Genomic DNA, 21,924 nt, shown 5'->3' on the forward strand with positions numbered 1-21,924 from the left:
GAAACATCCCCTTCCTTCCTTTGTCCTTGATCTCCTCCGCCCGTGCTGTCGTAAATACAGATCGTAACTCCTGTGCGGTATTACCTTACACATCTGACTTGCAACTCACTGCAGTCATGTCTCAATCACATTTTATGCAAGAATTTTCACGCATTGAATAGCTTATTGTGATCTTGTTAAAAAAGGCTTTCTCATGCACAAGCTAATGAAAATAGTGAAATTTTTAGTGAGTGTGTAGTTTTTGTTCTGTCTAGCGTATCCATCTCAGAAGGAATCTAACTGAACTACTTTGGGACATATGTAACTTTCAATGAAGCCTTCTTCTCTCTACTTTACACACAGTTACTAGCAAAGATAAATAATCGTTTTGTATTCTTTGTAGTGTAAAATTGATTAAAATCGGTAAACAACTTCTGCCTGTCATCTTCACGCAATTACATGGCATGTTTACCATTTGCATTGGCAATTTTCTCCTGTTGTGTAGCTAGAAACCTTTTGCTTTATAACTTGCTTTTGTGCACTACCATCTTTTTGTTTTCTAGGTTTCTCAGTTTACTTTGAAGACTCGATCTATATCCAGATGCCATCATTATTAATAATAATTTAACGAACAAGCAAGCGTTACGCATCGATCGCTTCCGCTAGCTAAGCAACGCTAAACAATGCAAGACCGCGTTAACGAGCAAAACGCTCTTTGATTGGTTGGCTATTGGACTTAGCCGATTTTTTTCGGAACATCTGTTTATTCATTTGAAAATAGAATTTAAACATTTTTTCATAAGATAACACTGGTTTTTCCAAATTTTTAATTCACCATACAATTCTACAGTGCCAAGACTACAGCAATACCTCCAAAAAACCAAAAGGTGACATAACTGGTTTCTCCATTGTGGTCTTCATCTGCATAGCCTCAAATTTGATGAAAGCTTGCTGCAAACATGATCACTATGTGCAGACCATGTGAGATCACCACGTATAATGAAGCCAAGTAGTTTTGTTGATCTCCTCGGTGACAGAATGTTATTTACCGCACATTAATTGAAAGAGTATCCATATTTAAATGACTAATCAACAAAAAATGTCACTCAGGCGTATTGACCTTCATTCAAATGTTGGGACATCGCTGAAAATTTTTTTTGATACCAGAATCACACTCTTTTTTTAGCAAGGCAATGTTGTTGCTCCTTTGCACTAAAACAGTTTCATCAGCAGTATGGGCATCGTATGCTAGTCATTTATGTATATTAGAAATAATTTAAGAGCAAGAATAGATCCTTGTGTTGTTCTAACTGAGATTGGTCAACTTCAGGGTTTGAATAATTTTAATACTTAAAATTGTTCATAGTCTGATAGAAAAAAAGCAAGTAATTTGACTAGAGTTTCTGTGATTCCAATCACATTTAGCTTTAACATGAAAATTAGTCGCGCCGTCGGCGACTAATTCAGCTCCCCATCTGCGCTCCAGTGGGGAGATAAAGACCCGTACACACTATCGCTCAAATCGACGATTAGCTGTGGGATGGATCGCAACGATGAACTGCTATGACGTCATTTTGTGATGAGCCGCCAACATAGTCAATGTTAGCAACAATGCGATGGACTTTTAACACATTGAACCTTGACACCTATGATCACCACCGTTAGCATTATGATTGGCTGTTTGTTGACAGCATCGGATCCAATTGGACATTTGTCAAGAAAGATGGCAATTCATATTTACAAGCATCGGAAGGAACTACACTGGTGATGAACTATGTAACCAGATAATTAAAAATCAACAAAATGACCTGCGATATCATGAATGCAATTTCATAATTTTTATTGGTTGTTGGTTAGAAGTCTCCTACAGCTAATCGCTCATAATTTGTACACCCTATCGTTGGTGATGATGTGAAAACAGCTAATCATTGCAGTTCATCACACAGCTAAACTTTGATTTGAGCGATAGTGTGCATGGGCTTTTAGGGTGCTACTCTCAACTTTCTCGTTGCAAAGGTTAAGTACCATAATTTTCGAATTATTAGCCGCTACTTTTTTTAGACGTTTTGAGCCATGCGGCTTATTTAGAGGCGTGGTTATTCTATGGTTTTTCTTTCATTGCTAGGGCCGCGCTAACTAAAATCTTTGGTTAGCGTGCCCTTAGCGGTAAAGAAAAAATGAAACAGTGCCTGACCAGTACTGTTCTATTAGGCACTTAGTTAAACAGCGGCGAATAATACGGAACAGTGCCTAACGGCACTGTTCCATTTTAACCAGCAAATATGTTGCCGTGTTAAAAAGCACTGTTATGAGTTCTGGGATCTATCCAAAAGGTGCGGCCTATGTATTGTTTTAGTATCGGTTGTTCAAAAATAGAGCTGATGCGGCTCATATAGGGGTGCGGTAATAGTCCGGAAAATACAATAGTGGTAGCTCATGGATATAACGTGAATCTTCTGATCATTGTAATTTAGTGCCTGGTATTATGAGCATGATCTACAAGGGTAAAGTAAGTATCGTTAAGATGCATAGCACCAGAAACCATCTGAGTTAACAGGAGCGGATATATGAGATCTTTTTTCATCCTTTTGAATTGCTAGACTGGTTAAGGTCAATGTTGAAGCCGTCTACAACTAATATTTCTCTGCATATGGAATAGCAGGTATCGAAATAACGTTTGACCTTATCATTCCAAAAGGAAACAGAGTTTGCAGGTGGTAGTCTATAAACATTAGATAATGGAGCTACTTGCATGACTGCGTTTGATCTTAACAGCAGGATCACCTAGAGGAGGATTGTCTATATGTTCATATTTGATAAATTTGCTGATGTAGCAGACCACACTTCAGCCTTTTATTCTATCCTATCCTTATTTTTACGGTAAAAAGTTAAAAAACTGAGATAGAAAAAATATGATTTTTTCTGAGAAAGTAAAAATCTGCTGATGGATTTAGTCCGTTAAAACATTTCAAAATGATAGAGTATTCTAAATTTGTATCTAAATAGTGAACTTCGCACTTGATCAATCTTACCAGTAAATCCAGAGACATTGAAATGCACGATCTTAAATGAGTTGGTACCATTGGTGTATATATATGTATGTATATATATATATATATATATATATATATATATATATATATATATATATATATATATATACATACATATATATAGATATATATATATATAGATATATATATATATATATATCTATATATCTATATATATATATCTATATATATATACTCCCAAACATGGATAACTCGCCCACGGATAGCTCGAACACATGGTTAACTCGAACGGTTTCTTTGGTCTGTTCCCACATAATGATAAATTGCGATAGATAACTCGAACTCAACACTGTCAACTCGAACTGATTTTTGCCCAGCGGCTATCGAAACGGTTGTTATCGATTTGGAAAATCACTTTATTCCAAGCCATAGAGGTAAACCTCATCTTTTCATAATTCATAAGCGTCGTTATTACCACCATCGGCAAAATATTTTTGTCAACGACTTTTCTAAAGGTTTGGTGAAATTTGATTATTACCAAACATCCGCTTAGTGATCGCCCCTCGGAGCAAGGTAAAGTGAGGTAATCTTTGCATAAACTTCAAGAAAAATCAGCAAAATTGATCGTGGGTAAAACGCACAAAATAAAAAAAGATGTCTTTTCTTTTGAGCATTTCAACAACGATCAAGTTTTGCCAATGTCAATCTAAAAAACGTCCTGGCAATAACATCACCTCAAACAACAAACCAATCTCAAGTGATAGAAAAATCTCAATACTTTTTGATAAAAACGTTTTTAACTTTTAAACTACATTAGAAGTATTTAATTTGAAACAAGCCATTTGTGCTTTTGATTTATATTATAGTTTGTATATGTACATGTATCTACTAATAAATAAGTAAATACATGGACTTGTGACAGTGCTCTGATAACTTGAACGCTCTGATAACTCGAACACTTTCACTCGGTCCCGTGAAGTTCGAGTTATCCATGTTTGACTGTATATATATATATATATATATATATATATTTTGCATGTGTGAGATAGGTAGACTATATTGACTAAGCTCCTTTAGATACTCTCACTATTGCGAGGGACAGTGGAGTTTACTGCATTTTTGATTTTGCCAAAACCAACCTCTAATTCTTGTTCATGCAGCGAATGATGTCTGTTGGTGTGAAAATGTGACACCGCTACATAAGACAGCTTCTGATTCCGATTCCAAAGCTTATCATTTTTTTGGTTAAAACAACAACAAAAAGTTTTGTTTGGAAAGCAACACCATAGAAGTAATCAATAACGGTCTCAAATTACTGGTAGCTCTCTGTCTATAGCGGTCTTTCTACTTCGAAGTAGCCTACATATATAAAAAACGGCTTAAATTTACGATGGTAGACAAACTTTCAGAGCAAAGCTATAGAAATAATTGTTGTGTAATCCCATGACTACACAAGAAGCGAAGCGATTGTTTGGAAGCTTTATGATAAATGCATATGCGCACACAAACCCTGAAAAATTATCCATCAACGGCCGTTACCAAACCCTTGTATCAATATCCAATCAAGAAATTTAACCATTTTTGTACAGAGTCATTAAGTATAATAATGATACAAAACACATATAAACATATTTAAGTATGTTACAGAGTCTTTGAAAGGTTGACCCAATATCCTAAAACTAAACCATCTGATCGGATTATACATAAGTGGACAGATTAATTTGACCTAAAATCGCCGTAAAAACTTGACAAGCCTTGTTAAATCAAAATTAGGATCGGCCAACAAAACGCCGATAAGGCCATGCAACAAAGAGTAGAACCATTAAGTCGTGCGCATTTCATGAGAAAAACGTGCAAATTTCACCAGTCTATCACATTGTCCAATTGCCGAAGGTTTCTGCAATTAACGTAGAAGTACTGAAAAGTAATCGTTTCTTTTTTGCCGATTTTACCGGATTCTTACAATTTAGACACTTATAATGAGTACTTTGGTATTCCAACTGATGCCCAAAGCAGTGAAGGTAAAGGAAATGATGATGGTATTTTTCTAACAATTCTTATAAGATTATTACAATATTTATTTGTAAGAAAAACTATTCGGTTTTATATGATTATTATAAAATTTAGTTATATATATATAAGTATATAGTGACCGACGGTGTTCCCACATGTTACTGTTATTATTTTTCTAAAGATTTTGTTGATGATACTGCGGCTGTACCCAATATCGCGGTACTGTCAAGCCCTTTTTAATATCTGCAAAATTAAGTAGTAGGCATACATTTTTTTATAGATATACATGTACATCTATTTCTATGACAACCAGCTAAAATCTGTTTAGATTTCTAAATTCAGCATAATCTTTTAAATATAAATACAGAAATCTAGATAAATTTCACAACTTCTTAATATTGGTTGCTATGACCAATGATATACAGCCTCCCAGCCTGTGTATATTACACAGCAGCTTGCCATTTTACTTCTAATATTGCATTTCTCCTATTGCAGGGAAGAGATATAAACATATAATCTTTTTCCATTCATTATTGCTGTTTGTTGTACATAATGACACCCAGTACATTACAGCTACCATTGCAGCTACCATTGCAGTTCTCCTATTGCACTGCAGTGCCATTTGACTGCTAATATTGCATTTCTCAACCGGCAGTACCCTTTCTTTTTCCATTATCACTTTGTTCATGGGCTGTATGACAGGGGAATTTCTAGTCATAATGCTCTTGTGGAGGTCAATACTTATGTAGTATTGTTTCCTAATTCTTGGAATCCTATTATATAGACGTATTATTATGTCAGTCAGTTTTTTGGTTAAATAATTGCTTCCTAGGACAATAGTTAAAAGTCACCAAAGTATTCCCGAGTTACATCATTTGCATCAGTGTGCTAAAACACAACATAGTGGCCAGTACATGCTAAATCTAGATGCATAAACATTTATTGCATATACTTAGATATGTTCTCAAACATACAACGACAAAATTCAATTCTCCAAAGGAGTTTGACTTTGACCCAGCAAACTGAACGAAATGGTTTGCTCGTTGGGACCCCTACTATACAGTAGCAAAGCTCAATGAAGATTACGACTAGTCAAAAATAGACAGTTTCTTATACTGCCTAGGAAGTAAGAGTGAAAGCATATTTAATGGCCTAGTTCTGTCAGCGGGTGATGCAAAAAGCTACAAACATAGGTACTGAAGCTTTTCAGAAACACTCCATGCAACAGACGTGGATATTTGATGCGTACAAGAGGAACAAAGTGTTAGCCAAAGTTGTTAGCTGTAAATCTTGTAAAAAGTTCAGTCACTACGCTAACATTTGCAGATCTAAATCAGAACTCAATATCAGCCAAGTAAAAGAAGAACGCATATTCCTCGGTGATATAACCGACATCAGTGTGGGTGTATGGACAAAAACCATCTCTGTCAACAAGCTCGATGCGCCCGTTCAGTTCAAGTTGGATACTGGTACAGGCGTCTCTATACTACCTAGTACACTCTGCACACTTGTAGTCATCGAAGAAACTAAGAAACAGTTCGTAGGCCGGGTAATATTAGGATACCAGTACTAGGATCATTTAGGGCCATACATTTTGTCAATAACATTAATCATAGTGAAACAATGTATGTTGTAAATCGAACTAAAGCAATTCTTAGTCGCAGTGCATGTGTTAAACTAGATTTGATAATTTGCGAATATGATGTAGATTCTGTTTATGATACCACTGAATCTTATGCATTTTGTCGTGAACTTCCTAAACTTTTTCAAGGCTTAGGTAAGATGAAACAGGAAGTAGGCATAGAATTACGCCCTTACTGCAAACCATTTGCTATCAACGACCCACAGTCTGCGCCCTATCCGCTGTTGCCTAATGGCAAGCAAAGGTTGGCTGATATGGTTGCTAAAGGTGTCTTGTCCCCTGTCAGTGAACCTACCGATTGGCGCGCCCTTATGGTTGTTGTTGCCAAAGTCAAGAAAAAAGTCCAAACTTTTGTCTACTACACAGAATTAAACAAAGTTGTCCGTCGAGAGGTTCACCCAATGGCTCACACTGAGACAAGTCTTGCCAAACCCAAAAATGGTAGTTTTTACTGTCCTTGATGCCATTTCAGGTTTCTACCAAATTCCCCTTTCCCCTAAAGCAAAATTGTTACCCACGTCCGTCTCTTCATTTGGTAGTTTTGCCTTTAATCGGCTGCCTTTTGGTCTGTCAACTAGCCCAGAGTCAGGTTCAAAGATTTTGTCTCAAGTTCTTGATGACCTCGAAAGCATAATAGTCTATATGGAAGATGTGTGCATATGGGAAGAATCAACTGCTGAGCATAATGCCAGAGTTTGTGCTGTGTTGAGTAGGATGATTGAGGCTGCTATGACTCTAAATGTTGGTAAGAGCAAGTTCTCTCGCAGCAGCATAAAAAGTTCTCGGTCATGTCATATCTGCTTTCGGTATTTGCGCTAACCCTGAGGCTATTCAAGGCATAGAAAGTTTTGCCACACCAACCTGTGTTAAGGATGTCCCTAGTTTTCTAGGTATGGTATAAAAATTGGTGAAATTGCTTGATGAAATCAGTGCTCCGTCGCGAGAGTTAATTCACAAAAAAATATGTGTGGATTTGTAATAGAGCTCAGGAGCAAGCGTTCAATCATGTCAATGGAGAGTAAAGCATTCATTGAAACTTGCACCATATAGCTCCCAAAGTGTAACAGTTATACACACAGACACCTGTTAAGGTGGCATGGGTGCTGCCTTGTTTCAAGTGCGAGATGATGGGGAGTTGTGATTAGTCAGTGCAGCTTCTCGAGCACTGAGTGAAACTGGGAAACCGTATGCCACTTTTGAACAGAAAACTGTAGGTGTTGTTTGGTCATGCGAAAAGTTTCGAGATTATATTATAGCTCTGAAAGTCATGATAAAAACTGATCACAAGCCCTTGGTCCCACTACTAAACGACACAGAGCTAGACAAAAACCCAGCCCGTATCCAGAGGTTTCGAATGCGTCTCATGAGGTTTCACTATAGTTTTGAACACATCTAAGGAAAGAATAATGTTATTGCTAAAGCATTGTCACATTCTCTTGGTTCTATCAGTAAAGATGATGTTATGTTAATGAAGGAAGTTGAATTGTTTGCTGTGTCAGCAATTTATCGAACTGCCTCATCACCTCGTTTACAGGAGTTGAAAGTTCAACATGAGCATGATGAGGTCGTCTCCTGCGTTCTCAGTTATGTGAGGTCTAGCTGACCTACATACCGCCCTTCTCATGAGATTTTGCTACATCCCTATTTGAGCGCCAATCTAGGCTTTCTATAGTTGATTGTGTCCTGGTTTTTGATGACGGTATAGTAATCCCCCAAGTTGAGCGTCTCTCAGTCCTGTAAAAAATTCACAGTGGCCATTTTGGTATTGTAAAGTGAAGAGCTGCTCACTCAGTGTGGTGGCCTAGTATGTTCCAACAGATAGCTGAAACGGTGTGTAGGTTTGAATTGTGCAAGAAGGAGGCTAATGTTCATCAAGCTCCTCTTCTCCATTTGGAATTCCCGAGCTGCTCTTGGAAAAAAACTAGGCAGTGATTTGCTTTTTTGACAGCAAATGGTATTTGCTGGTAGTGGATTATCATTCTTGACTCATCGAAGTTGAAATGTTAGGAAAGACCATAGAGTTATCTCCCCCTAGAGTGATAACAGCACGAGCTTTTCCGGTGCCAACAAGGAGCGTTTAGGCCACACCCTTTTTTGTGCTAGTCAATCATAGTGATTGACTAGATCACTAACATCAGCTATGAGAATGGCTAAACAATGATCATGAATTTCCACAGTTACGATAGAAATTATTGCTCATATTAAAGAAATGATGATTATAGTTTATTACTCTAATATATACCTATTTTTTAAAGCAATTCAATACCTTCATGACTTGCAAAGGCACTGAATACATAGTGTTAAGTATGTGAGTTAATTAAATCCGTTACTCATAGATAAGATAGATAGTCATACTGGGTTGTATTACATTGGTGTGATGGGAAGCTAATCGACTGCCATCAACTGAAAGTATTGACATTGCATGGTCATAGAGTGATTTATTGACATCACAGTCCACAAATAGCCCTTGCATGTAATATTAAATTTCAATGCGTATCAATCAAATACATAGACTAGCTTGAAGCAAAGATGTCCACTAGTTAGTGGACATCCTTGCTTGATGTAAGCAAGCAAAAAGTTTGAAAGTTAAAGTGGCAAATATTGTTATATGTTAAATAAAAATAAAGTATACTTAATTATACTAAATTATAATTATATAAAAATAAAATAGACTTTTTTATTACTTTATTTATTAAATAATTTTTTATTTTAATCATAGCTAAACAGATATATTTAGCCATTATTTGCTAATTATTTCACTTTTACATTTAACATAACTGCATAATAATGCAGTTCTAGAGACAAGCGGGCTAACCCATTAAGCCACGCCGCTTATTTGCGATATATTGTAATAAGTGTACACATATAAATGTACTTATTACACCCATAAACATGCATAAATGCATTGTGGGACATGTAATGTTACATGAGCTATCTTCATGGCTTTGCTGCCTCACAGCTCTTATTAGATTAAGTTCAGCAATAAAAGCAGGCTTAAATTACTAACTTAAGTTACTCAAATTAACCAGCTTGCTAATTTTGTCATTTGCTAATTAATCAACTTAGCCAGTGATAACTACATTATTAGCAACTGTTTATATGCTGTTTTTCATTACCCGTGCAATGCCGAACAGTCAGTTAGTATTATTATATTACACATTTTAATAGTTTAGTAAAAAGGTATTCAGTAACTTTACAATTTGATATGAAATATTACTTGTTACATTAAAACATGATGAAGTAGACCTACATTTTAATTTAGAATCTATATGGAAGCAGTTTCCTGCGCCACTGATTTCAGCTCATTATCGTCATTTTCAAACTCCTGCTTCAGCAGCAAGCCAGTCAATAAAGGCACATTATGTTTATAAGCTGTTATTATCTACATGGGTTCTAAAGGGGAATTTATAAACACATTATTTTTAGCTAAAGCATACCTTGAATCATCTTTCTTTTGTCTCACTGACTAAACATTCTGTCAAACTTTTAAATGCCCAAATAAGTCTATTTCGGTCATAATTACCTATGAAAATTTGTTGCAAATGCAATGCATTTTACATCTGGGCATCAGTGAGTGCTTATTAACTGTTTGTTCTATAATGTGTACTGCACAGTAGTAAAAGTATGTAATACAATTATTATTATTGCATAATACAAGGATATGGCATGTTTGCTCCTGTGATTGCATTGCTAATGCAACTACAAATATACCTAGACACAAATTTTTGCAATCAAATACAGTTTTATATATGAGCATCAGTGAGTCCCTTTTAATGTGCAGTTATGACCTTTTTCTAAAGGTCACGACCCTGTACTGTTCAATGATCGGTTTTCGTCAATATACTTACTTATGATATGTTCACCTCTTAAGCTGGCTTCTGGCTGTTACTAGTTGTTATGCAAATGACGTTATACATTGTTCTACCCGTCCTTAACATTAAAATAATTGTCTTTCTAAACCATATCCACTGGGCTAAAGCACATAACTAGGGAGGTCATGTACAATGAGGTTGAATTCTTAAAAATACTTTGGATGGTAACATGAAGGTCATATAGTGGTAAACCATTTTTTCCAGTCAAATCAATGTTGGGTTCTGAGTCTTTGGTAACTTTCATATACTTAAATGCGTAGAAAAAGAGTTAGTCCACAATCAATCTCAAAAACTGCCTAATGGCAGACAGCAAAAGGGTCAGTGACAAAAGAGGAAAAACTCCCATTATATTAGTATGGATTCAGCTCCTAAAATAACTTCAATCTTTTTTATGCTTCAGGAGTGAAAAATGCTGTACATACATGTAAGTGTAAAAATATATCTGAGCTTCAAAGATAAATGGTAGCTAATGATCATCAATATCGCGCATCTACGTACATGTATATACTGTAAAACTTCTATTTGAACGCCGAAGTGTTGTTCCTTTTAAAAAAATTTCTATAGGGAAATTTTATTAGAGATGACATTCAGATAAAGGATGGCGCTGTATTTTTCGGCTAGTTAGTCAGAATTTTTTGAAGATAGATTTAACCCTTTTACAGTTTAAGTGATGCTGATGCCACCTATAATTTGAAATTTTCTTTCAATAGAGCAACAGAAATGCTGCTAGCTTCAGCTCTTTTGCTAAACCTGTTTTCATCCAAAGTATCAAACTGACTTAAACAACAAACTATTTTGATTAAAACATATTAGCCAGATACAGTTAGTAACGATTTCGATAGTATTGCTTTCAAAGTGTTAAAGAGGAAACCGTAAGGCTTTGGAGTTAGAAAGCAATGTGAACAACCAAGTATGAAAATATTGAACTGTTCATCAATCCCAACTTTCAAGTAAAATAAATATGATACCAAATGATCATCAACAAAGCTGCTGTCATTTGTCACCATAGATCTGTATGAGTCAAAGTTCTCCAGTTTTTTACTCTTCACTATAATAAGAGTCCTGTCTGTCTGTTTATCTGTCTGTTTATCTGACTATCTAAAGGCCAACTAAAAGCTTTAGGAAAAATATCACCACACATAGAATTTGAACCAGATCCCGGCCGAGTTCTCTACCAACTGCACCACTCCATCAGCATATTCAAGAATAATTATGCACATAGTTATTACAAATGATGATCTTTGACAGCAACAGGACTGTTTGCATACTTTTATAAAGGTACGGCCACACATGCCAAAATTTTCGAAAGTTTAGGCCTAAGTCAAATGAATTATATGAAAAGCTTGAAAACATTCAGCTAAAACTCCCAGAAGTGTCACAGTTGTACAGGCGCACTTATTTTATGAATAAAGGTTTTTATTTGGCTGAAAGAAGTTATTAGCAAGTAGAGATTATACCATACCAATGAACATACTACCACAATTCAACATAGTATATACAGTGCAACTGAGTAGATTGCGCTGAAGACGGTACCCCTTTCTAATCAGTTATATCGTTTTTATTACGTTGAACGGTTTTGGTTTTTTAAATGTTATTAAATGTGTATCGGAATATAACAATAACAACGAGCTACTATAATTGTGCTCCCTGATAATTTGCTTGAGCCAATTGAAAGTGCATCTTCAACAATTTTGCTAAACATCTTTGACAATTTAGAGAGATTCAGCCAAACGACCTTGTACTTTTAATATATTTCTGAGTTCTGATAAAACCAGTCAATATTTTGGTATCTTTAGCTGGTCCTTTAAAGTTTGTGATGTACTAATGGTGTAAAATGATCCAAAAAAAGCCAAACTAAACAGTAACCAATGTCCTTATTGTTGTATTTGTTAGATGCGACCAGCTTTACAAGCTTTAGACTTTCACAAGCTTTCCTACTTAGTAATGGTGTCGCTTGCTTATCTACTACATAAATTTCTTCAGAAATAGTTTCTTTTCCAGCACTCATTTTGCATGACATTACTCCTAAGCACTGTAGGGGTGTATGCCCAGGTTTATACAACTTCTTAGTAGTTTTGTTGAGACTACCAACACAGTGCCTAGGTCTACAAACACTGAGTGAGGCTCCAGTGTCTAATTTAAATCTGATTAACTGACTCCTTTTTGTATCAGAATGGACTTTGATATTAGCTAACCAAGAACCTGTTTGCACATTATCAACCTGAAAAATCTCTTCAAAGTAATTCTCAGCTGTATCATTAGAACTACCCTCTGAATGTGTGTCCTGCAACTTGTGAACAGTTTACTTACTTTTAGAGCGACTCGCACTAGCCCAATGATTCCTAAGGTTACGTTTATTGCATTTTGTTCCAAATGCTGGAAATTTACTTTTTCCATGCACTTTTCCACACTTGGAACATTTGACACTATCTCCAAAGGATGATATATGACTATAACTGTCATAAGTGGGCCTGGCACGGACAGCGTTTATTTCAGATATGTCTGATTTCATTGCGGTAGTTCCAGCTTTGGAGACATCGTTTACTCTTGCAGCCTTGATAACATAATCTAAGGTTAAGGTTCTATCGGATTCTCGCATAAGCCTTTCTCTCACCTTGGTATCCCCCAGACCAAAAAGAAGTTTATCTCTGATAAGTGAATCTCGTTGAATACCAAATTCGCATCCCTCTGAAAGGCGTCAAAGTTTTATCAAGTAAGCATCTATAGTTGTACCATCTTGCTCACATTTATGAAACTCAAATCTGCTGACCACAATACTAGACCTAGGGTTACAGTATTCCTGAAACTTGGCCAGAACATCATTTAATTCCCGACTTGTTTTACCCTCATCTATTTCAGTAGGTTGATATTCCCCATCAATCAAAGCCATGAACTCCATCAGACCATAAAGTTCACGAACATCTTCACCCCCATGCCTAAACAATGCTAATTTACGTCTTTCGGCACCCTCTGCAGCATCAACCAAGTTTATTGCTAGCAGATAGTGAACGCCCTCTTCTAGCGACGCCATTCCGAAGACAAGTCACTAGATCAAAGATTAACTAGTGATGGTGGTAAGATTCCCTCCATAATAACTAAGGCATGAGTAACAACGTTGCCACCATGTTGTATTCGTTAGATGCGACCCTAATCACAAGCTATCATCGGATTGTCATTAGGACTGAATATATTACCGTTTTAGAGAAGCAAGTAGAACCCAGAAGAGTGCTTTATTACCCATAATATTCACGTTATCTCCAGCAAAGAAAGCGACAACACACATAAACAATATTGATGTCTATGCATATTTGATCCGAATTAAGGCCAACTCAAACTAAGTAAATTAAGCAACACTTATGACAATCACGGAGTAAAATGCGGTCGAAAAATCACATCATATTGTTATGTTTGGATATGCACAATAAAATCTGAGTTATAATTTGTATTAGCAGTCTTTCAGTCATATTGTTTTAAAGTACATAAAACGAATTTAAACTTCTGAAAAGACGTGAAGGGAAGACTAAGTGGCAGATGTTGAAAAGCCTTATAGGCTAGGATTATAGGTTAGGTTGACAAGCTCATGAGCAAACTGCATGATGCATACAATGATGAATGTAGCTATCAGTACTATCCGAATGAGAATGCAACTCTCTATGTTTGCAACACAACTGTTAGATCACTCTATCTGAACGGTTGTCTAAAGGTCAAGATTACAGTTGTAGCATTGTAGATTACTATTGTAGCAGCCTCTATAGATACAGAAGGTTGTGAAATTGAGATTAAAGATGCTATGGGAACTGATAATGGTAGTAAAAAGCTCTTTAGTCATACTAATAATGATTGGGAAACTCTTTTGCAATTGCTCAGTGATGAGAAGTCAAAGTTTTATACAGGTAAATATAGGTTGACCTTTTGCAATGGGTTAATAATGTATGACTCGCGTATTTTTATCCTGGAATGCTTGCGGAAGTTGTATCTAGCAAAGTGCCCTGAAGGTCACCAGGGTATCTCGAAATGTAGACACCGTGCGCAGGCATACATTTGGTGGCCTGGTGTCGGTAATGACATTGAGAATTTTGTGACAAGCTGCGATACTTGCACCTGTCACAGTGGTATTAGACACCAACCGATGGTAGAAAGTGAATTGCCTTCCTGCCCTTGGGAGGTAATAGGCTCTGACATATTTTGTCTTTGAAAGCAAATTGTATGTAGTGATCATTGATTACTACTCTAAGTGGATTGAGGCGTTACCTGTACACGCCCAGACATCTGGTGCAGTAATATCTGTTATGAAAAGCGCATTTTCCCGTTTTGGTGTACCTAAAACTGTACGCTCGGACAATGGCAGGTGCTATGATAGGGATGAATTTAGAATCTTTGCCGCTAACTTTGGTTTTCAGTTGGTTACGTGTAGCCCTTGCTATCCTCAATCTAATGGATTAGCCGAAGGTACTGTCAAAATAGTCAAAATGTTGTGGTTGAAAAATGAGGATAAGATCGAAGCCTTGTCAGTCTATAGAACTACTCCGCTGTCAACTGGGTAATTGCTGAGCGAACTCATGTTTGGCAAGGCAGTAAGGTTTATGTTGCGACTGCCCAGGTCTCATCAGGTAGATTACGAGAAATTTGCACAAAAAGACGAAAACAGGAAAACAGAGATAAAGCGTAACTTTGATAAAAAGTATAGAGTTTCAGAATTGCCTAAATTGAATATCAATGATAAAGTTTAGGTCAAATCATCATGTGATGCCGGGGCTGAGGATATTGTAGTCCACAAGGATCTTTTACTAGAAAGTTATTGGGTGAAAATAGGAGACAGAGAGCTCCGTAGAAACAGAAAACAATTGCTTTTGCTACACGAAAACGAGTTTGATAGCTTGTTTGAAAATGATCTGGGTAGCTGTCTAGTAGACACTAAGGGTCCAATAGTATATGGCCTTTTGCTTAACGACAGCGGTGAAGAGGCCCCAGCAACTGTGCTGGAGGCTGCATCTGCGGCTGAGCCAAATGAGACGCTTGTTACCACTACCAGAAGTGGCAGGCTTGTTCGGCCTGACAGATATTCTGATATGGTTTACTCGTTACTGCTTCTGTTATAGATTATAGAAGATACAAACTCTCATGACCGAGCCTAATGGATCAGCGAAAGGTGATGACCCAAATAGAGGGAAGAGCTCCGGTGACAGGAGAAGTGATGACACCAACGCCACTAAAGTTTTCGGTAAAAATGGTAAACTGTACTCTATGATCTGCAGGTGCAACCGCGATCACATATCTAGCGAATGTCCAGGGTTTACTTGTAATAGGTGCCAAGTTTTGGCCATTTTGTCAGAAACTGTAAGGTGCCAAAATTTGGATTTTGTCACAAATCGGGCCATGAGGTCGCTGAATGTGATAAAGGGGGGGGGGGGGCACATGGTCTAGTGGTAAAAGAAAGATTAAAGTTCCCAGTAAAAATGAGCCTGATGTTAAGGTTAAAGGTTATGCAGCAGCAACAGCTGGTACTAGTAGGCCTACACAGCCTAATGCGCCTCTAATGGGTGCAGTTAATGATTTTATGTCAAATGTTATTAGTAGGGGACCACCTGGTGAGAAGGTCCATCAGGGAAAAATGTTAGAGTTTGAGAGACGAAAAGAACAAACTAAGCTTCGGTATAAGAGAAAAAAGCAGGCTATTAATGAGGAAGAGCAGAATTTTGAATATGAATTTCATTTGTCACAAGCTATTCAGAAATCTGTTAACGAGTTGCTTAACGTGAAGGCCCAATTTCGGGGATCACGTACGCCTGCAGATTTATCTGCGGAAAGTTCCAGCGGTCCCTGGGAAGGTGCGCACAGCGCAACCTCTGTTTCTCCTTAGAACAGCTCATTGTCAACTGTTATATCAAAGGTTACTGTACCTGAGGTTTTTCCCAATGCTGTTTCTGGTGCTGAGGCTTCGGCTAAGGCAAGTGATGCCGAGGCTCCGGCTGAAGCAATTGATGCCGATGCTCCGGGTGAGGCAAGTGATGCCGAGGCTTCAGCCAAGGCAAGCGGTGGTGAGGCTTCGGCTGAAGCAAATGATCGCGAGGCTTTGGCTGGGTTAAAGAGAGAAGGTGAGGGAGAGAGTGAGCCACACGAGGCTACTGCCTCCAACAATGATGAAGAGTTACATGATAGGCTCCTTGGGAATGATGTTGAATTGAAGGGCGAGACTGACTGCTAAACTGTTACCAATAGTTAACTGCAACAGTATGAGAGTTCTGAAGTCAGCTACATGTATATATACATAAATGCAACCGCAACATCTTCGTGACTATTGTAGCTGGTTAATAGGTATGTATGCCTATTATGCTATTATCTATGCTATTATTAATATCAGTTTTGATTGCTCCTTGATGCCAAGCTTGTCGTAATTTCATCTAATGCTAGCTTCGCTGATTTCTCTCAAAACACTCTTGACTTGGTAAAATTGTTTTGGTTTCCCACCTTGTTGTGCTCTGTCTAGCTTGTGTGTTAATGCTACACTGGTAATAACTGCTTCTGCAATAATCGCTTTCTGTAACCCACCACTTGCAAACTGTTTCCTATTTCCTCTAAGGGAAGGGGCATGTTGGAAAACTCTCTTTGAATGATTGTCTAAAGGTCAAGATTACAGTTTAAGTTATGTCAAGGTCAAGACCGGTTTTATGCTAACCGTAAATGCTAACGACATTCTACAAGAATCCCAAAGAATAACTAACAGACCATATACAGTTAGACAGTGCCGGCACTTCTTGTTCTGAATCTGACGCGCTAAATCACATTTCAACAACAACATTATCTTATTGTGAAGATTAGAGTTATGGCAATATGTCATCAAATGCATAAATGTTGCTCAACAGTTTTGCAATCAGTTTTTTGTATGAACTCTGTATAAAAGTATATTTAGGGGGTAATGTGCAAAAGCTAAGTGTAGTCAGTGTGTGTAGAAGATACACATATGTGTCATGCATTACTTGTCAATTGTGAACAGAACTGCATTAGGCTGCATACAAATAGCTATTTACTAAAGATGTAAAAAATAATATCGAAGGATATTGTTTTAGACCAGACATGCTCAAAGTCTGGCCCGCGGGCTGCGAAACTTATTTTCCTAAACAGGTTTACACATGGCAGTAAAATTTTGGCTCACGACTGGCTTTAGTAATTGAGTTTCAGCAAACAAAACCTACATCATTACATTAAAAGTCAATAGTTATAGTTAGAGAGGAACACAAAATTCCAAAATTTTCTTCAAAATGGCTTAAATTAATGAGTTTTAAGTAAGCGCCTTTTACTTTTTAACAGCACTTTTTGAAAGATAACATCAGTTTTACTACGTTATTTAGAATCTTGTTTTCCTTTCTAATTATAGCTATTGATTTCTAATGTAATGATGTAGGTTTTGGTTACTAAAACTCGATTACTAAAACCAATCAGGAGTCAAGATTTTACTGCCGTATGTAAACCTGTTAGGGAAAAAATATTTGCCCGCGGGCCAAATGCGGCCCAGGGTAAATTTTCATACGGCCTGCAGCCTCTGTCATAAAATCAATAATGTCTGATCCATCTGTAGAATTAACCCTTTGAACCCTAAGAGCTGATTTTCCAGCATTAAGTATGGCGTGTCTAAATCATTAACGGCTGGAATTATGGGATTCAAACGGCTTTATTGACAAAAGCAGTTTCTAAGTAACAGCATAAACCAATCTGATTGATTCTTGCGCAGGATGTTTGACCAGAAATGTCTCATCCATTTGTGACAGTTTTTAAATATCTTCCCTTCCTTCGATTTAGTAGCAGATTTTATTAGAGGGGTATCATACAAAAATTGAAACCACTCGTTTGTTGGTAGGTCATAAACTATTGTGATACAAATAAAAAATTGTATGATACTAACTATAATTTACCACTATATTTTGAGTCATAAAAGGATGATGAGCATGTGCTCAATGGATATTTTACTAGTGAGAATATTTTTACGAGTTTTTTAAAATCAAACAAACTTTTATAGTTTGGCCTAAATAATAGTGACACCCCTTTTTTCTGTTTGATGATATTTGCTGTGGGTTGCTCGACCTTTTTACTTATGTTTTACCAAATACAATTGTATTATGAGCATGTTTAATTATATTTAATAGAAGTTTAAATGCTTAGGATTGTTGGACAGATTGCTTAGGGTTACTGGCACCAATGACTAAAATAGCAAGGGTTCAAAGGGTTAATAAATTAGGTAGAAGCGCTGTTACCTGCAGGTCAAACATTTAAAAATCCAATCAAAATTCATAGTTACTGTCAAATTTTAAATGAGCCCTGCATTGTTTATATGCCTATTACTTGTTAGGTTTTCTGTAATTGTGTGTAAAAATACTATAAATATTAAACTACCACAGTGAGATATTGTTTCTTGTTTCAAATGAAACTTGTACCCAAGTGTACAATTACTTCTGTTCAACTGTGACAAATAAGTTAGGGTTAAAAAGTGAAGTGAAGTGATTATTAAACTTCAATTATAATGCCAATGTAATTTTGATATGTGTTTCAAATATTGTTTACCAAAACAAAACAATGCTTATGATAGCTGAAATTTAAATAAAAGAGCAAATATGAAAAACAGGTTGGCTTGGTAAAACTTGTTTATATTAACTGCTGCTATATGTAAAAAATGTCTACCAAGGTTGGCTCCCTAAATTTTTAATACGCCAATCTGGTTCTTTCGCAAAAAGTTTGAACACCCCTGTTTTGGACTATTACATTTGTAACATTCTAATTTGAACTCCGTGATACAAAAACAATATTATGTCATCCAGAAGATTTATTGTCAAGATTAACAAAGTTTGTTTTCCAGGTTAACAAATTAAGCTAATTATTGCACCTGTGTACGTTGGTCAATATGCGGGGGATGTCAAAGAGCCAAAGAGGAATCGATCAAGTTTAAGCAGTGTCAATCATCGTCATGATGTTTAAAAATATGTTTTGGAACCTAAAAAACACAAGGGGCCTGCCAGTGCATTCACATGCCAAAGTTTTATGGAACAGTTCATCAAATTGCTATGTGACAGTGTGTCAAGCAAATGACTATTTATGAAGTTTTGTAGAGAAATTGGTTCTTGAATATATACGTAAAACTGAAAAAGAAATTTTTTACCAAGCTTCTACATTCATAATAGTTCAATATGCATTTCATATTATAGCAGTTATATTTTGAAACTGAAGGATAACAAAGTCTGCCTTCTAAGTAAACAAATGTTGCTAATTAAAAGACACAGTAATTTTAATTAATTGATTTACCACACCCAGTGCTCATAGATGAATATGTGAGAAATCTACTGTGTAATTTAATCTGCACTCCATGATGAAGGGCAGATATCATGAAACTGAAATACCATAGTCCGCCATCGTGGTGACCATATGAAGCGAAGAATTGTGTTGATGTGTAGATGTGCGTAAAGGGTGCGAAGGGATATCAAAGAGGAATCGATCAAGTTTAAGCAGCGTCAATCATCATCGTCATGAGGATTCTGCCTAAAATAGAAGTACTTTCGAGTCATCACTGGTTCTCATAACTATCATAGTTATAATAAAATCATAAAAACATCTTGAAAAAAGGAATTTTAAAACTGGTGTAAATATGATCATATCTAACTCACACTCTGCTTCTAATTGGTCGATCTTCGCGGACTTCAGTGTGAACAAAATGATGATCATCTGTGTCTGAGCCTTGTTCTTGGACACCAAATTCATTCACTTGAACAGGTTCAAACGCACCATTATTTACAATATTTATTGCTTGGTTAGGTTGTTCTCCAGCCTTGCCATTCTGTTCCTCTACATCAACATTGCCCTCATGTTCTACTGCAGCAGCAGCACCTTCTTCTTCACCATGTGGTAATGACCATTGGTCATGCCTTGCTCTTTGTAATTGAAATATTGTAAAGCGTTACACTTCAGTAGTTTAGCAGATTTCATGTAGGATTTGCTAGGAGACATAGCAATAACAAATTTGCAAAACTTAAATATTTTTTTATCAAGTTATTTATCACTTTGAGCCTTGATTTTGTATTTATTGGTTACTTTCTCGCTCTAACTATTGAGCAGAAAACTATAGATAAACAACAATGAGCAATGGTCACTACCACTGAATAAAATAATCTATTTTCTTTAAATATCTTGAATTTTAAATGAAAAATTTTGCTTTATAAAGTACTGAAGCATGACAACTGAACCAAGAAGTAGTGAAGAATTGCTGTACCACAAAACAGACATATGTCAATATTATATTTTAATTGACTTGAGTAAATGAGTTGGAACATATTTTTTTGTAACTGCTGGATATCGTTTGTTAATACATTTTTTCTAGTCTTTTTATCACTATAAAATATGTACCTAGTTATTTCTTGTTTTTGTTTTAATAATGTAGTTATATTTTTTTTTAATGCAACTGATATTTAAATTAACATGGCGGTGACAACAAAGTGCCTTTTAAATGACAAAGCAGGACAAGAAATCACTTTTCACATGACCCATTTAGTACACAGGATAGCTGAATCACTTTATAAGAATTATACCAACAATGTCTTTTTACTTGGCAGACCAAATGATAGGTGCGGCTCTAGCTCATTCTTGTATTAACAAAACATATTGACAGATCTCTAAGAGCATTTCAATTTATGACTCATACTAAATACAATAATTGACTAATAATTCCTAAAATACTAAAAAACATATTTTATTCCACATTTCGCATGTTAAAGAATTAACTTTTACTAAGATTTTAAGATGCAAAAGTAGTAGTTTTGTTTGATAAGAAATACAATTTTCTAACTCAAGCACGTAAGTGTAAAAGTGAATTTTTGTTCATTCGATTAGTTTATAGCTAGAAAAAGACTGTTTAACATTATATTAATAGCAATTTTCTTTTATGTAACAAACCTGTTAGGACTACGAAAATTTTCTAGAGCTTCCAGATTGTGATTTGTCTGATTGGTTCGCTCATTAGTTCTGTTGCCTTTAAACCGGCCATCATCTCTACCTCTTCTGGAGCCACCACCATCATCCCCATCTCCATCATCACCACCTCCATCATTGCCGGTAGCTCCAGCACCACTATTAGATGGTGAAGGAGTATCGCCACTTTCTCCGTAGGTATCCTGTTCTTGCTCCGCAGCAGGCTCGTTTGGATTATCCACACTCTGATTGCTATCCGTGTTATCAGAGCCATTTTTGCGGCTAGAAGGTCGCTCTTTTGGAATTTCCTACAACGGTTCAACCGCTGATTAAAAGCAAATTATTTTTACACATGATTACTTTCACATATATTGGTAAAACATATCTGAAGTTCAAAATTGCAATTTTTGTAAAATCTTTTGTTGACTCTTTCAACTCGAGCAAATAACTAGCTAAA

General features: G+C 36.3%; 1 protein-coding gene across 2 annotated transcripts in view; it reads right to left on the reverse strand.

Moving 5' to 3' along the window:
- Positions 1–19,586: 19,586 nt before the first annotated feature.
- LOC137396510 (uncharacterized) overlaps positions 19,587–21,924 on the reverse strand; it is a 39,136-nt gene continuing 36,798 nt past the window's right edge. For both annotated transcript variants that reach the window (XM_068082815.1, XM_068082816.1), the window contains 3 exons: positions 21,453–21,775; positions 20,171–20,434; positions 19,587–20,045 (listed from right to left, as the gene is read on the reverse strand). In XM_068082815.1, coding sequence (XP_067938916.1) covers positions 20,018–20,045; positions 20,171–20,434; positions 21,453–21,775 — 615 coding nt within the window. In that variant the 3' untranslated portion in view covers positions 19,587–20,017. The remainder of the gene's footprint in view (positions 20,046–20,170; positions 20,435–21,452; positions 21,776–21,924) is intronic.

The sequence above is a fragment of the Watersipora subatra genome, chromosome 5 (assembly GCF_963576615.1).
Source record: "Watersipora subatra chromosome 5, tzWatSuba1.1, whole genome shotgun sequence".
Classification (NCBI taxonomy): domain Eukaryota; kingdom Metazoa; phylum Bryozoa; class Gymnolaemata; order Cheilostomatida; family Watersiporidae; genus Watersipora; species Watersipora subatra.